Below are 16,912 nucleotides of genomic sequence, written 5' to 3'. Positions count from 1 at the left end.
CCTTACACGAGACTCGTTGACTTACATGCTATAAGTTTGTTTTTAACGGGTTGTAGAGGTCAGAATGTTTTTACCGAGGTCATGAGCAAAGTTGTTGTGCAAAAAATAAGTGCTTATTTGCGGATACAAAAACGCTTAATCGTGTAATATCATAATTTAAGCGTTTATCCGTGCGTGAACCATTATTAAGTTAAAATGATAATTTTGTGTCTGGGAGTTTAAATGACACACAATTATAAGGCTAATTACAAGGACTTACAGCCCACAATAGTGTACATAAGTATGGACACGGGTTACCCTGTTTTTTTGTACAGAAATGGAAAAAAACTGGTTTGTTTGTTTACGATTTTGACTCGCTGGACTTGTAAATACGTTAGCGAAATAAATGGAGTCCAAGGGAAAATAATGTAATAAAATTCATCGCGGAAGCGTGTAAGAAAATGGATGGTGCTAATAAAGCTTGTTGGTATATCATTTATTTATATCTCTTTCTTTTATTGTGACTGGTTTATTCATTATGTCTGCTATGTCTATTAATCAAACGAGATGTAATCTACCGGAGAGACAGTACACTATCTGTCTGTGAATATCATCATAAATATTATGATAGTAAGAGCGGGGCGTTTCAATCATCTATGCCATCTATGGCCGGCCAAAATCATGGGACGAGAGCTATGTAAACCAATGAATTGCATACACTGAAAAGTGTAAACTCCATTTTTAACTTTAATTGCTTCGTTAAATTTTGTTGATGCTTTACACATTTACGACTGGTTACTGGTGTTTGTATTCGTAGCGTCGTCCGTTAGAGTCCGAATTCATTATAATTGTTATAATATATTTTTACAGTACATATGGGGCTCGGAGGAGCCTCACCTCTAGAGAACGCGTCCCCAGGTGGCGGATAGGGGAATGCTCACCAGTGCTTCGGCACTGGGGGGTAGGAGGGAAATCAAATACCTCCCGCGGACCAAACAGGCAACCCCGTCGGGCCGCTCGGACATATTCTGACACCGGGCCGGCGGGGGACAGCGGCAGCAGGCAGGCTGTCGTGCAGAGGATGGCAGCGGAGGAGCGCAAGTCAACGGTGGCATCCTAAGCCTCAGCTAGCAAGAGGGGTTACTGCCTTGGCGTCAGGCGGCAGCCGGCCGTAAAACCCACGCCATTTCATCATCCTTGTCCTAAATATGAAAAGTGCCACAAAGAGAAAGAGATTAAATGCTAGGGCGTCCCCCGTAAGCGACGGTCAATGTTACACATGCGAAATACGAAGTCTGAGATTATCTACATGGAATATTGGATCAATGAACGGCAGAAGCGCCGAACTAAGTGACGTTTTAAAACGACGATGTATAGACGCATGCTGTGTGCAGGAGACCAAGTGGCGGGGCTCTAAATCAAAACTTATTGGAAATGGATACAAGCTACTTTACCATGGAATCGTATGTAAAAATGGCGTAGGCATCGTACTTTCTGAAGCATTGTGTTCCAGACTAGTCAACGTCCAAAGAGTCAGCGACCGGCTGATGTCAGTTAAAATTGCTTTAGACAAGCAGCCATGTTTCAACATAATATGTGCCTACGCACCTCAAACAAACTGCGCGGATGCTGAGAAGGAAACTTTCTGGGATGATCTGTCGACTCTTCTACTTGATATACCGCAAGAGGAATCTATACATATAGGAGCAGACTTAAATGGCCATGTAGGGAAAAATCAGGATGGCTACGAAAGATGTCACGGTGGTTTCGGGTTTGGCACCAGAAACACTGACGGTGAAAGGATTTTGGATCTTGCAGCTGGATATGATTTAGCTGTAATCAATACATTCTTTAAAAAGAAAGATACCCACCTAATAACATATCACAGTGGAGGACATTCGACACAAATTGATTACGCAATTACAAGGCGGTCACACTTAAAGTATTATAAAGATTCAAAGGTAATCCCGGGAGAACCACTAACCACACAACACCGACTCCTGGTCACGGTATACAGACTACCAACTCCTCTTAAAGATAGTAGAAGATTGACACCAAAACTCAAATGGAGGTCTCTAAATAAACCAGAGGGAGAGCGACTTCTTTTGGAAATAGGTGATAAAATTAATACAACTGACTCAACAGTATCCTCACCAAACGAAATATGGAAGGATTTTCAATCTTTCTGCATTACAGCCGCTGAGACACATTTAGGAAGAACTAAATCCAGGAAGGGACCCTTTAGAGACACTCGGTGGTGGCGAGACGACAGTGTTAAGGCCGCCATAGCAGAGAAGAAAGAACGCTTTAAAGCCTGGCAGATCTCCCGAAATGACTGTGATCGTAACCAATACAAAGAGTCGAAGAAGAGGGCAAAAGTGCAAGTTGCAATAGCTAAAGCGGAATCCGATAGAGATATGTACGAAGAACTAGAGTCAGCTAAAACCGAATTAGATATACATAGAATTGCAAAAATTAGGCATAATAATACTAAAGACTTCAATAACGTTAAATACATTAAAAGTAATAATAATAATTTACTTACTTCTGATAAAGATATCAAAACTAGATGGGCCGAATATTATAAACATTTACTTAATGTCTCACATCCAAGAACCGTGACCATAAATACTCCACGAACTGTTATCGGACCACTTCCTCCTGTCACATTGGAAGAGGTCAAATTAGCCGTAAAACATATGAAAAACAATAAAGCCGTCGGCCCCGACGAAATCCCAGCGGAGATTTGGAAAAGGCTTGGAAGCACTGGACTGTCCTGGTTGTGCATACTCTTTAATAAATTGATGGTAGAAAATCTTCCCATACCAGAGGCCTGGCGTAACAGTTTCTTAGTCCCATTTTATAAAGGGAAAGGAGACATTAGGGATTGCAACAATTTTAGAGCTATTAAATTGATGTCACATACGTTCAAAACGTGGGAACGCATATTAAATAACAGACTAAAAGATATCGTACAGCTGACTCAAAATCAATGTGGCTTTGTTGCTGGAAGGAGCACTTCCGACGCGATTCAGGCCATTCGAATATTGGTGGAAAAAGCTAAGGCCAACAAAACTAATTTGCATATGGTCTTTATAGATCTAGAAAAGGCCTTCGATCATGTCCCGCGCGAACTTATCTGGGAAGCATTGAGATTCCATGAAGTACCTGAACAGTATATAGCATTAATTCAAGATATGTATACCAATGTCACCACCCAGATAGTTTGCCCAGCGGGAACTTGTGAAAAGTTTGAAATATGCAACGGAGTGCACCAAGGGTCAATATTAAGTCCTTTATTATTTAACGTCACCATAGATTACCTAACAAGAGCTCACCAAAAACCAGTGCCATGGAACATCTTGTATGCGGATGACGTCGCCCTAATATCAGATAGTGTCAAAGACCTCCAAAATCAACTAGACCTTTGGACTAAATCATTAGAGGAAAATGGTTTGAGAGTAAGCCGTAAGAAAACAGAACACATGTCATGTTTATTTAACGGTACAACAGATCCCAACTCAATCAAGCTCTACATAAATGATGTCCCACTATCTACAGTGAAAGAATTTAAATACTTGGGGTCGATAATCAGCAACGATGGTAAAATTGATAGAGACGTAACCCATAGAACCACAGTAGGCTGGATGAAGTGGAGGCAGTTGACCGGTGTTATGTGTGATAACAGAATGCCTTTAAAAATAAAGGGTAAATTATATAAAACCGCAGTACGACCCGCCATACTTTATGGAACTGAATGCTGGGCATCAACAAAACAACACGTTCAAAAACTGCATACAACAGAGATGCGCATACTTCGCTGGTCAGCTGGAGTCACCCGGAGGGATAGGATCCGCAACGAATACGTGAGAGGCAGTTTTAAAATCGCTCCTATTGAAGAAAAGCTAAAGGAAAAGCGACTACGCTGGTACGGCCACGTACTCAGACGGCCTTCTGATCACATGGTGCGAGTGGCATTGGATCTACCAATGACGAAACGGGGCCGTGGAAGACGCCCTGCTACTTGGCTGACAACGGTCCAAAATGACCTGAAAAACACAAATATTGATGCCGGAACTGCACAAAATCGTCCTGTGTGGAGAAAGAGGACAAGGAGAGCCGACCCCAGATAATGGGAAAAGGCTTAGGTAGAAGAAGACAGTACATATGGGGCTACTTTTCCGCACTAGTGCGTAAAATAGCACTTTTCGTGCGTATGTCGAAACTTTAAAGTGCCATATGTACTGTAAAACGTTGTTCGATACACGTGCGAATAGGTAATTCGCAACTCGTGTCGATTTAAAACACTCCCTTCGGTCGTGTTTTAATTTATCGCCACTCGTTTCGAATTTCCTCTTTTTCGCACTTGTATCGAAAATAACTATTACAGTACATATGGGGCTACTTTTCCGCACTAGTGCGTAAAATAGCACTTTTCGTGCGTATGTCGAAACTTTAAAGTGCCATATGTACTGTAAAACGTTGTTCGATACACGTGCGAATAGGTAATTCGCAACTCGCGTCGATTTAAAACACTCCCTTCGGTCGTGTTTTAATTTATCGCCACTCGTTTCGTGTTTCCTCTTTTTCGCACTTGTATCGAAAATAAGTATTTCCGTTAAAATTATTTTTAAAGTTGGCATTTACTTTTTCTAGTGGGTTGTATCATGCGTAGTAGTAATTCCATAGCGGTCTGTTGAACTTTCTCTATAAGCTGATTTTAACTAATTATGATTACAAGCGCGCGATTTTAGTTGGTAATGTTGTTATTTTTGTTAAGTTAATGGTGTAATTATGTCGTACACAGGAGGCATGTTCGGCGCGCGATGTTATTATGTTAATGGTGTAATTATGTCGTACACAGGAGGCATGTTCGGCGCGCGAGTCGGCCCGCGTGCTGGAGGCGCGGCTGGCCGAAGCCGAGCGCGAGGCGGCGGAGATGCAGGACTTCCTGGCCGCCGAGACCGGCGCCCTGGGGGACTCCCTGCGCGAGGCGGAGGCCGAGCTCGCGCGCGCCAACAAGGACCTCGAGCGACGGTAACATTTCCTACTTTTACAGTTAGCTAAACTATTAGCTTAGCACCCCTGCATACATATTTGTATGTTATACACAAAAATATAATAGAAGCGCAGGTACTAGTTAACTTATAAACTGTCACGAATGTGTTTTTAATTTAATCCTATCAAAAATGAAATATAGTGGCATTTCGGTTCTCTAAATCTTTGCTAAATGTCACCTTGTAACCAGTTTTTCGCATATTCGCTGAATTTTATTGGGTAACTTAACTCTATATGTATCATACTATTATTATACGTGTGCAAAGGCAATTCCAAACTCGTGTCTCAGTAAAACACTTGTTCGTGTTGTGTTGTCCGTACTTTGAAATATTGCCTTTCGTTTGGTATGACTTGCCTCTCACACTTACATAAGAAATAACTAATTTATAATAGGGATGATGACACATGTTGAATTTTATAACAAAATCTAGTAAAATAGATTAGACAAACGAGCAATTTATCACAATAATGTGGATATTAAAATAAAATATTGAAAACATACAAAAATACAGGACCTGAAAGTTTCAAAATTTAAGTTTTTTTTTATCTTCCAAAAACGATAAAAGTAAGGTACCATTCGATTCCTTACATTTCATGCAATAAAATATTGTATAGCAACTATATACATAAACGCAATATTTCACCGACAAAAACGCAATTTTCTCGTTTTGTCCATACTACAAGATGGGCGATGACGTCACGGCCCTTGGCCGTTTTGTATAGGGCGTTTCGCGAGTGAAGTGCGACTGTCGGCCTTTGACTACAATTTCTGACTTTTGTGTTACTTTAATGCAATGGGTCCCATATAGACATTTGATCCTAAAGTCAAACCCGATCGATTGATACCATAAAAAAAATTAGTCATGTAGCCTATTGTATTGTACAGACGTGCAGAATGCCGGCAACTCGTGCGCATGTGCGAGCAGCGGCGCCAGGAGGCGCTGGGCGCGGCGGCGCGCGCGCGCTCGGGCGGCGGCGCCGCGCACGCGCTGGACGCGCTGGCCCGGCGGCTGGCGAGGCTCACCGACGCGGTGGCCAGGGCGTACGCCTTGCCCAGGCACGCGTTAGAGCCGCAAGTCTACCATAATGACGCGTTCAGGTACCGAGGATCACACACGCACAGTCCTAACCTTATAGGAAACTATTTAATTGTATAACAATGTCATATCGACAAATCAGATGGGCCCATATCTGTACATGTTTTCCACTGACGTGGTGTAAAAATGACCTAAGATTTATGCTGAACGCATTTGCCTCTGGCACTTGAGGCCTCGACTGCTTTACACAACCATTTAGCTTACATTAACAATACTTTTTCTCAAAAATGGACGGCAAAGTCGACGTTGCCGGTTAAAAAATAGGACGCGAAGTGCGTAGTTTATGGTCAGTCAAAAATTAAAAAGTTAAAAACACTGCAGTATCGATTTCGGGACTGCAATGTTGCATAGAAATTCCATTATTTGTCGAGTTCCAAACTTTTTAAAAGTTGAAATGGCCATATCAAATGAAGGCATAGGTCAATTAAACAGCCAAACAGATAATCAGTACCTATTATTATAATGTTAGTACCGCGGCTATTTAGGTGTCTCAAATAAGTTGGCGTATTTTCAGCAGAAAAATACACTTCTATTTTTTTAATGGCGGCAAAGCAAATCTTTTTAATGGTTTTACTTTTTTCTGTGAAAATTAGAACGTTGCTTCTGTAAAATATTTCTATCTCTTGCACCATTTTTGAGAAAAGCACTATATACTTATGACTCGGCTGGAAGGCTACTTGCTGGCTTCGGATTCAATTAAACGGAATCCCAAGGTCGTCCGTTTAAAACGAATCCTCAGCCAGCAAGTAGCTACTTCCGAGCCTCGACAATAATGTACTAATCCGCAGCCGCAGCGACAGCGGAGAGGCGTTATCGCCGGACGAACAGGGCGGCGGTCTGCTGACGGCCGTGGCGAAGGCGCTCCGCTCCGCGCCGCCTGACGACGACCGCTCGCGCGTCTCCGACGACAACTCCGCCGACCTGCTCGACTCCGAGACCGAGCCCTGCCTCGTCACCGACCCCGGTAACTACAGCTACAGCCATGGCGAAGCCATTTATAATAATAATAATGGAGAGTCACTCAGGCATATCATTTCCGGTTGTTCTCATCTTGCTAACGGCGAGTACTTGCACAGACATAATCTCGTAGCCAGGATTATTCACCAGCAGCTTGCTCTTCTATACGGTCTTGTGGACCGCGAAGTACCGTACTACAAGTATTCACCTGTGCCAGTTCTCGAGAATGGCCGTGCCACGCTCTATTGGGATCGATCTATCATCACTGACAGGACTATTGTAGCCAATAAGCCTGACATTGTGATAATAGATCGATCGCAGCGCCGGGCCGTGCTCGTCGACATCACCATCCCCCATGATGAGAATCTCGTGAAAGCCGAGAAGGACAAGTCCAGTAAGTACCTAGACTTGGCTCACGAGATAACCGCCATGTGGGATGTTGATTCGACGATCATTGTCCCGATAGTTGTTTCAGCGAACGGTCTAATAGCGAAGAGTCTCGACCAACATCTTGAGAGACTCTCGCTAGGTGGTTGGATGAAGGGCCAGATGCAGAAGGCGGTGATCTTGGACACGGCGCGGATAGTCCGCCGGTTCCTCTCTCTGCAGCCCTGACCACCGGCAGCTTGGGCCTTGCCCCGCTGCTGGCGGCACCCTAGGTTAGGTTTTTTATAATGTGTTTATATGTATTTTTTATTGTTTTGTAAGTGTTTTTATATTTTACTTTTATATTCATATTGTAAAAAACCCTAACTTAGAGAACATAAATAAATAAAGGAATAATAATAAAAGACGTTTATTCAAAGAGTTTGAACATAGGTACATAATAAAAGTACACAATAATGCTTACAAACTAATTGAAAGGGAAGGTGGCTCAGCTAATGTCTGTGCCAAAAGACTACGGGGCACAGCGGCCCTAAAGACTTCCAGCAACGGACGCTGTTATTCTGCCACCGCCGTATTTATATCTAGCTAAGGACAGTAGTAACATTTACACTATTACACATAGGACAGGATAGCAAAACCGAACAATGCGCAGTGGATAAAAAAGTGCTAACTTAATTAAAATTAAATATCTAAAGGTCACTCAACCAAAAGTGTACGTTAATTTCTTTTGGAGGTCCAGTAAATAAGCCTTGCAACGTAGTTTGAAAACCGCCAGGGACTTACTGTTAGCTACTGGTGGCGGCAAATTGTTCCAGCATTTGCCAGTTTGTTTTGTTTAAGCTTTATGCCCGGTTCACATTACTCCAGTCCAGTAATCCAGCGGGCTAATCCAGTCCAGTGCTGGACTGGATCATATCGTTTACATTATTCCAGCATTGGACTGGATTAGCCCGCTGGATTACTGGACTGGAATCATGTGAACCGGGCATATTCCAGTCTTTTCACTGTTCAGCGTTCCATCCAGCACTGGATTGCAATTGGAATGGCTGTCTACACTATTCCAGTGGCGCTGGATTAGGTGAGCTGGAATGAAAAAGTAGACGGTCTCTCCAGTCACTGGACTGGAATGCTCACTAGAATGGGTACATTCCAGTGTCAGTTCACATTATTCCAGTAGCATTCCAGCACTGAATTGGATTGCTGGACTGGAATGCTACTGGAATAATGTGAATCGGGCATTAGGGCTCATTTAGACGGCGCGAGAACTCGCATGCGAGTTTCATTACATTGCGTCATTTGATCGGTCGGCTGAATTGATGTAACCTCAGTGGTCCGCAATGTAACTAAAATCGCATGCGAGTTCGCGCGCCGTCTAAATGAGCCCTTAGTCTCTAGGCGTTTTACATTAGAAGCTCCCTACGCCCGACGTTTACCGAATAGTTCAGAGAACAAAACAAATTATCGGTACTCGTTCATTATTGGCTACAGTGGGAACTCGCTCCCCTCATCGATGATTCCTCGACGTAGCGTAATCTTCTGTCTAAAGATGTCTCACCATTTTTAGGGTTCCGTACCCAAAGGGTAAAAACGGGACCCTATTACTAAGACTCCGCTGTCCGTCCGTCCGTCCGTCTGTCACCAGGCCGTATCTCACGAACCGTGATAGCTAGACAGTTGAAATTTTCACAGATGATGTATTTCTGTTGCCCCTATAACAACAAATACTAAAAATAGAATAAAATAAAGATTCAAGTGGGGCTCCCATACAACAAACGTGATTTTTGACCGAAGTTAAGCAACGTCGGGCGGGGTCAGTACTTGGATGGGTGACCGTTTTTTTGCTCGTTTTGCTCTATTTTTTGTTGATGGTGCGGAACCCTCCGTGCGCGAGTCCGACTCGCCCTTGTTTTTTTTAGTGCTACACGAGTCTCGGTGTCGTATGTTTTCAAAACAGCTAACTTTAAATTGTTATATTGTACAGAATGCGCGGAGGAATGGTGGTCGGGCGCCGAGGCGGGCGGCGCGTGGAGCGGCGATGAATTATCCCCGGAGCGCGAGTCCTGCGACCCGGACTCGACGTCCGAGCGGGACTCGCTGCGCAACCTGTCGGCCGCGATCGCGCAGCGGCACCGCTCCGAGGCCGAGGACGCGGAGCGCGGCACGCTGCTGGAGCGCGTGCTGGCGCTGGACAACCGTCTGAGCGAACTGCTGCGAGCGCTACGCTTGGCCGCTGCGGCCGCCGCTGTCACTGATGACGCCGATTCTATGAGGCTGGCGCAGGCGCTCAAGTGAGTTACTAACTATATTGACATTCTGGCAAATCCTTATTACTTACAAAAACATATAAAAACTCGAAAATGCGCGTTTTCCCAGAGATAAGACTTAGCTAGATCGATTTTTCTCCCCCGAAAACCCCTATATACCAAATTTCATCGAAATCGTTAGAGCCGTTTCCGAGATCCCCGAAATGTATATATATATAAATAAATAAATATGCAAGAATTGCTCGTTTAAAGATATTAGATAATTCAGCGTTGGAAACCTAACTACGTATACAGCTTTACAAGTACGTTATATATATGTACCAAAAGTAATAATCACTTTAATTTGTTTGTTTGGAGGGTTGTTTTACGAAAACAAAAATACATCGGACAGCGAACCACATTCGCGAGCCTCTACAAATACAGCAAATAAACATATGTACGGTATTTCACAGAACTAATCTTAAATGCAGTATAGCAGACTAATAGGCGCTAGATATACTTCATTATTATCGACAATACCTGATCCGCTAATTGTGGCTAATGTACATTACATAAATAACATTGTAAAGACCGTTTGCCAGATAGAGTAGTTACAATTTGTACCCTGGTGGTAATCAGGATCAAATATCACACTACGCAAACCCAAAGATTTGTGTGATGTAATACCTTAATCAGCTTGAACGTTTTAAAAACATACCATGAATAATAACCACAGCAGTAAGTAAGCTCGAGAGTACAATACATAGTGCAACTTATGTAACCATCGTTAGCCGCTAAACGTTTGTAAACGGTGGTTCCAGAGACAAAATAGAGGTGACGGAGAAGAGCGTGGCGGACGTGGTGGTCAAGAAGCTGGCCGAGCTGGACGCCAGCAAGCACATGATGGAGCAGTACCGCCACTCCGTGGAAGTGAGTACCTACCAGGGATGTTGCGAACATCCGCATCCGCATCCGCAACCGCGGAACTTCCGCATTATTTTCAACATCCGCATCTGCATCCGCATCCGCATAAAATCGATGCGGAGCTTATGCGGATGCGGATGTCGAACAAGTCGGTACAGGAACGTCTTAGCGGCGGCGTAAGTGCTAGGTAATTTCGTCATTACCTATAACGAAATCGTCTAGATCCAGAAAAGTCGGCCAAGTTACTGTTTACTAAATATAACGCACCTATATTCTTGCTCAAATACTAAACGTTTCGTTTTTTTTAAATAAAAAAATACTAAAAATGTAATATTTGACGTTTTCTAAGTACCTAATCTTGACATCCGCATCCGCATCCGCGGATGTGAGCCTTTAAATATCCGCATCCGCGGATGTCAAAAAATCTGTATCCGCAACATCCCTGGTACCTACACACACTAGCTTACTCATTTTGAACTTTTATAATAATGGTACGTTTACACGCTTGCCGAGGCTTGGCAAGCGTCTACAAGCTTCAAGCCTTTACAAACGCTTGGATGCCATTTACATGCTTGCGAGTGTGTTACTGTGTTCCGGACAAGCAAGCATGGCAGACGTGGACGTTGTGTCGGCAATTGCTCTAAGTAAACACTAAACACGCGCCAACGTGTAAATATGTCGCAAGCGCTTGCCGCAAGCTCCCTTTGATCTGTCTCCAAAAACCGACACTAGCCCGGATCGCGACAAGCTCTTGCAAGCTCACGCAAGCCAAGCCAAACAACCCCGTTCACACGCTTGTGTTTGTGGAAGCTTGGCGAGACTTGCCAACCGTGTAAACGTACCATAACTTTTCGATTGACATACAATACAGGAATCCGTATCTAAAGATTTAAAAGTTATTCTAGTGTGTTTTGATTTTTTCGTATACTTAAAGTTGTACAAAATTAGACCCTATCTGGACTAATATATTTGGTCTTTTCTATTGATACGGCGATAAGCGTTACTTATTTGCTTTAGTTGGTTAAATAATAACTAATTATAAAGTTGGTAGAATGATATTTTTTTTGATAAGGTGATTTACATACAACTTCGGCACAACATGAATAAAGATACAATAATATGTTTTTATTTTATCAAAGACTAGATTAAAATATAAATGTTTTTGTTTTCCGGCATACATTTTATACCTATACATCATAACCGTCATCCATATCTAGAAATATCACACCATAATAAATTCCTCACATAAGTATATTGAACAGCAATCTATGTTAAGCAGCATTCCTACATCAAACAGTAATGTTAGTACCGTTAACTGGTTTAATGTGAAACAGGTATTTACACCATTCAGGCCCTGCTTGGCGATCTCGAGTCAAGAATAAGACGCTCAGGTTAATATTTCTCATTCGCTGGTTCGCCTCACCGCTTCTAGGAGCACAGGTCACCATGTTCTGTCCTGGTTGCTACGCACTGTATAATCGATTGCATTTTAGGGGTTATTTGGATTCGATCTTATTGGGTATTTCGTGTTGATGCCGAAAGTGTTGGTTTATTTCTTGATATCTACATTACTACACCTATATTTCCGTTACACTAACAAGCTGTATTTAAAGGCATTTACTGTATTTTAACACTAACATTTTATAACAAATGTAGAGTCAGCAATACTATTCGCTTAGCACCTTTGTATACAAATTTCTATGTATTGGGTTCAATCTTCTCTGCAGCTGACTGACTGTACATCCAGCTACAAAAGTGCATTCCCACTTTATGAATATATAATACTTTAAGAAATAATTCCCTTCATAATGTAGGTATGCACTTATGCAGCTCGCTACATTAGGTTAAGAATGAAAGCGTTGATAATTGTGATGGTGAGCGGTCATTCAAACTTGTTAATAATTAATTGAAAACAAAATAACCTTTGATGCAAACGATTTTACAAATACACCTATAACCAAGCTCGACACATTTTATATTTAATATCAGTTTTATTGTAATTATTACATTATGTTTTAATTAACTTATTGTGCTATTTATGTATGTTATTTCATTACAACTACATAATTAATGTTATCAATCGATAAACATTCACTAATTGAAACACGTTAATTTATAAATAACATTGTAATTATTATGTATGGTGTAAATACAGTGTATTTTTTATGTAAGTATGTATACAATTTAGTAACTTCATATAGGACAGAACATAGTGACTCAGCGTTACCGCGACGACCCAGGTTTGCACTTTTTGTAAATAAACACTGAGCCCTGTAAATAAATCGTTTAGGTGTATTAAACGAAAACTTGGTGGAATGTAAATAACAACCCTGTGTATAATGTAAATAAATAAACAGCTGTAGTTATTTTGCAAATTTATTAGCAGCATTCATATTGCTGCTTTTTCATTTCTTTATTTTAATATGAAAAGAACAATTTGACAAGGCGATGTATTTATACGCCGCGTCGTCTTGTCAATTTGTATTCGAGGTACCAATTTTTGACGCCGTCCCGTGTTTCAGACGCTCAAAAAACAACTGGCACAAATCGGTGAAGAGGACGACTTGGATTTCATCGAGGAGGTAAATAAGATGCATTTTTAATGTAATAAAGCCAAAATTTGTTACTCAATAAAGATATGCGTTAATTACTAAGTAGGCCACTTTCGACTCGTGAAACGTCGGACTCGGGCTAGCTTCGTTTGTGATATGAAATAGAAATTAGAAACGTCGATATCGTTTATTCGATTCGGACAACGCCACATACGTCCGCCCGAAATCTAAAGAACAAATATGGTCGATCAAACCGATTTGTCAGGAAATAGGAACAAACAAATATATATTCATCTTTTTCTTTTGGGTGTCGGCACTAGTGTAATGGTACGTTTACACGCTTGGCAAATCTCGACAAGCTTCCACAAACACAAGCGTGTGAACGGGGTTGTTTGGCTTGGCTTGCGTGAGCTTGCAAGAGCTTGTCGCGATCCGGGCTAGTGTCGGTTTTTGGAGACAGATCAAAGGGAGCTTGCGGCAAGCGCTTGCGACATATTTACACGTTGGCGCGTGTTTAGTGTTTACTTAGAGCAATTGCCGACACAACGTCCACGTCTGCCATGCTTGCTTGTCCGGAACACAGTTACGCACTCGCAAGCATGTAAATGGCATCCAAGCGTTTGTAAAGGCTTGAAGCTTGTAGACGCTTGCCAAGCCTCGGCAAGCGTGTAAACGTACCTTAAGACGGAGCCGGTATGATTCTCTCCGTCTATGTTCGAAACGAGACGGGCCTTTGACACGCTATAAATGTAAAGAGGCGAAATAAATCGCGACGCGAGTGTGACAACAGAGTAAATATAATCGGTCGTCCCCAGGAGCTGTCGGCGTGCCCGGAGGGCGAGCGGCGGCGGCGCTACGAGGCGCTGGACGCGGCGCTGGGCGCGCTGGCGGCGCGGCAGCCGCTCGTGCGCGCCTGGCCGCGCCTCGCCGCGCTGCAGCGCCGCCTCGAGCGCCTCGCCTTCGCCGTGGCCACGCCCCCGCCCGAGCCGCGCCTGCCCGTCCAACCCGCGCCCGCGCCGCTACACACCACCGCCTAGTCTCCCGGTCCTCGGTGTCCTAGAGAAATAAAGACAAGAGTGCTCACTCCATACATCAGTTCGGACTATTAATTTCAGTGTCTACATCTAGCATCGAGTAGCGGAACTATCAGTACTGCTACTTGACAATAGATGTAGCACCGACCGGAAAGTCTTATCTCAACAGCATAAGACTTTCCTGTCGGTGCTACATCTATTGTCAAGTAGCAGTACTGATAGTTCCGCTACTCGATGCTAGATGCTAATAGTCTTTTTGGTACTAAAACTGGAGTGAGCACTCTATGTATTTTTTTCTCTATGTCGGTGTCTAGTCAACTATGGGCCACCCCACATCTAGCGTCTTTCGAGCGTCGGCGTCTCGTCGGCGTCTACAACTCTATGGCCCTGCGCGACGCAACGTCGACGCGACGTCGACGCAACTGCGCAGCGACGTCATTACCCATAGCGCTGACCGACGCCGACGCTCGAAACACGCCAGATGTGGGGTGGCCCTATATGGCTGTTGTTTGACGCAACGACTGCACGATGACACCGTTTTCCATTGCGCTGACCAGCCGCCGACGCTCAAAAGGCGCCAGTGTGGGCCTGCGGGGTCGGACGAAATAGGTACGTTTATGCTGGTCATAATCGTCCATTTATTCTACTTATTACATTTCAAATGAAGTTTTTCGCCGCTCTAAATAAAACGAACAGTAAACTTTGAAAATATTGAAATAACACTATAATATTTAATTACGAAATGTTATGGTAAAAAGCACAAATAACTAAGTACCATTAGACACTAATTCGTTGCATGAAATGTTTAGCATAGATAATTGCAAGATACCTAGATAGAAAGCAGTCGAGCTTACTGAAGTTTAGTTTCAAAGAGGTATAGGTATAAGTAGCTAGACTCAGACCAAGTGTTCCTGGGACCTAGAGTAAGGACGCACAACACGAAGAATTTCGTACATTGACCTATTTCTATCACTCGCTCATAAGTATATTGCTGTCCCGCTCGCGCAGTGTCTGCCCGCTGGCATCAAGGACGGAATAGCAGTATAATTATTAATTACGCGCGTGCGATAGAGATAGGAATAAACGGGTTAATGTACGAAATTCTTCGTGCTTAGCGTTCTTACTTTAAGCTAACTTTACTTCTCATCAATTAGCACGTTGGCGTGAGTTTAACTACGGAAGAGAGGTCTATACAGGGTGATTCGGGAGACGAGCAGGATCAAGCCTACGCATACAGTAAGTTATATACAACTGTTTCGTACCAGTATTTGTGAGATTAACTTTAATTTATTTTATACTGTTTAAAAAAAGTTTTAATTTATTCACGACATTTATGGTCACCCTCTTTCTTTTATCCACAACAAGTGCCAAATTGAATGTCATCGGAGTCCGGTTACTTTTGAAAAATTGTATCACCCAAGTGTGACATTTTATTTTCTTCATACTCAAAATAACGGTTAAAAAGGTTTTATGTTGTAGGGTAACCATGATTGTAGATAATTAAATTTGTCCTTACCAAAAAGTGTAACAACAGAAAAAAAGCGTGATTGTTTTACTTAAATATTGTGGTGAATGATTCTTTTACGTTTACTGGTTGTGTAGGCTTAGTCCTGCATCATGAATCATCCTGTATAGAGGTTACTCCGACCAAGCGTAACCGGGACCGAGGCAATTTTTACTTGTCATCCATCACAACTGGGTGGAAAATAAGCTTTAAAAGTGTGGTCTGACATGTCATGTTCTGAAATTGCGATATGATAATAATATGTGTGTGTTGATGAACAACTAAAAACTTTTCGGTCCCCGTTTACTCGTAGAGCGCATTGGTTTGAGTTTAGTCTCGGAAATAAAGGTTTTTGTGTAACTAGACTCAGCTAAGCGCGAGGACCGAGACGATCTTTACTTGTCATCACAATAAGATTTCCTTGAACATGTTTGTTGATGACGAACTGAAAACACCTCGGTCCCTATAGAGCGTTCGAGTTATATCTGTAGGAGGAGGTCCCGTTGTTTCCCATAAAGTTTTAAGTCGTAATGTATTGTTTGTCATATTATCATTACTCATAAAACTGAAACCGTTAACATTTCAGGATTTTCGTTTGGGTATCCTATAGATAGGTTAGGTTAGGTTTGTTTTATGGCAATCCTGAAAAGTGACGCGTTTCTGAATTAAATAAATTATACCCCGCAACGGAGCTAGCAAAACCGTAGCATATGACAGTTTTGTGTCAGGGTTGGCGATTATGATGAACCATTTTGCTTTAACTTTATTGTATGTAAGATTAATAAAATTGATCGAGAACCTTGTTGATCCTCTTCCGATATAACCCGGTTTAATTTACTGTCAAATAATATAAATTAACAGGTCAATGTCAATATTAGATGCGTTTCAATGTATCTGTTATTTTGTTTATAAAATCAGGTTTTTTTTCGCATATATTTCAAATATTAAAATGGAATTTTCATTGCTTGAAAATATTGGTGTGTTTGAAAACAAAGAAAAAATATTTTTTGTACTTTAGTTTATGCGTAGTTGTGATAACCTTGACGTACAACTGCTACAGATTTGCTAGCTCGGTTGCGAGGTATGAATTTATGACTAACGAAAATTCGGGCAAACAATACATTATGGCTTAAAACTATTTGGGAAACAATAGAGACCCCTGTAGGAGTTGTCCGTC

General features: G+C 42.3%; 1 protein-coding gene across 1 annotated transcript in view; it reads left to right on the top strand.

The window, feature by feature from the left end:
- Positions 1-14,234, top strand: part of LOC134649126 (plectin) — a 33,068-nt gene extending 18,834 nt beyond the window's left edge. The window contains exons 5-11 of the mRNA XM_063503842.1: positions 4,844-5,016; positions 5,924-6,136; positions 6,923-7,098; positions 9,460-9,766; positions 10,543-10,651; positions 13,168-13,227; positions 14,013-14,234. Coding sequence (XP_063359912.1) covers positions 4,844-5,016; positions 5,924-6,136; positions 6,923-7,098; positions 9,460-9,766; positions 10,543-10,651; positions 13,168-13,227; positions 14,013-14,234 — 1,260 coding nt within the window. The remainder of the gene's footprint in view (positions 1-4,843; positions 5,017-5,923; positions 6,137-6,922; positions 7,099-9,459; positions 9,767-10,542; positions 10,652-13,167; positions 13,228-14,012) is intronic.
- Positions 14,235-16,912: the final 2,678 nt, after the last annotated feature.

This window comes from Cydia amplana, chromosome 6 (assembly GCF_948474715.1).
Source record: "Cydia amplana chromosome 6, ilCydAmpl1.1, whole genome shotgun sequence".
Classification (NCBI taxonomy): Eukaryota; Metazoa; Arthropoda; class Insecta; order Lepidoptera; family Tortricidae; genus Cydia; species Cydia amplana.
This window is presented reverse-complemented; position numbering and strand designations above follow the sequence as displayed.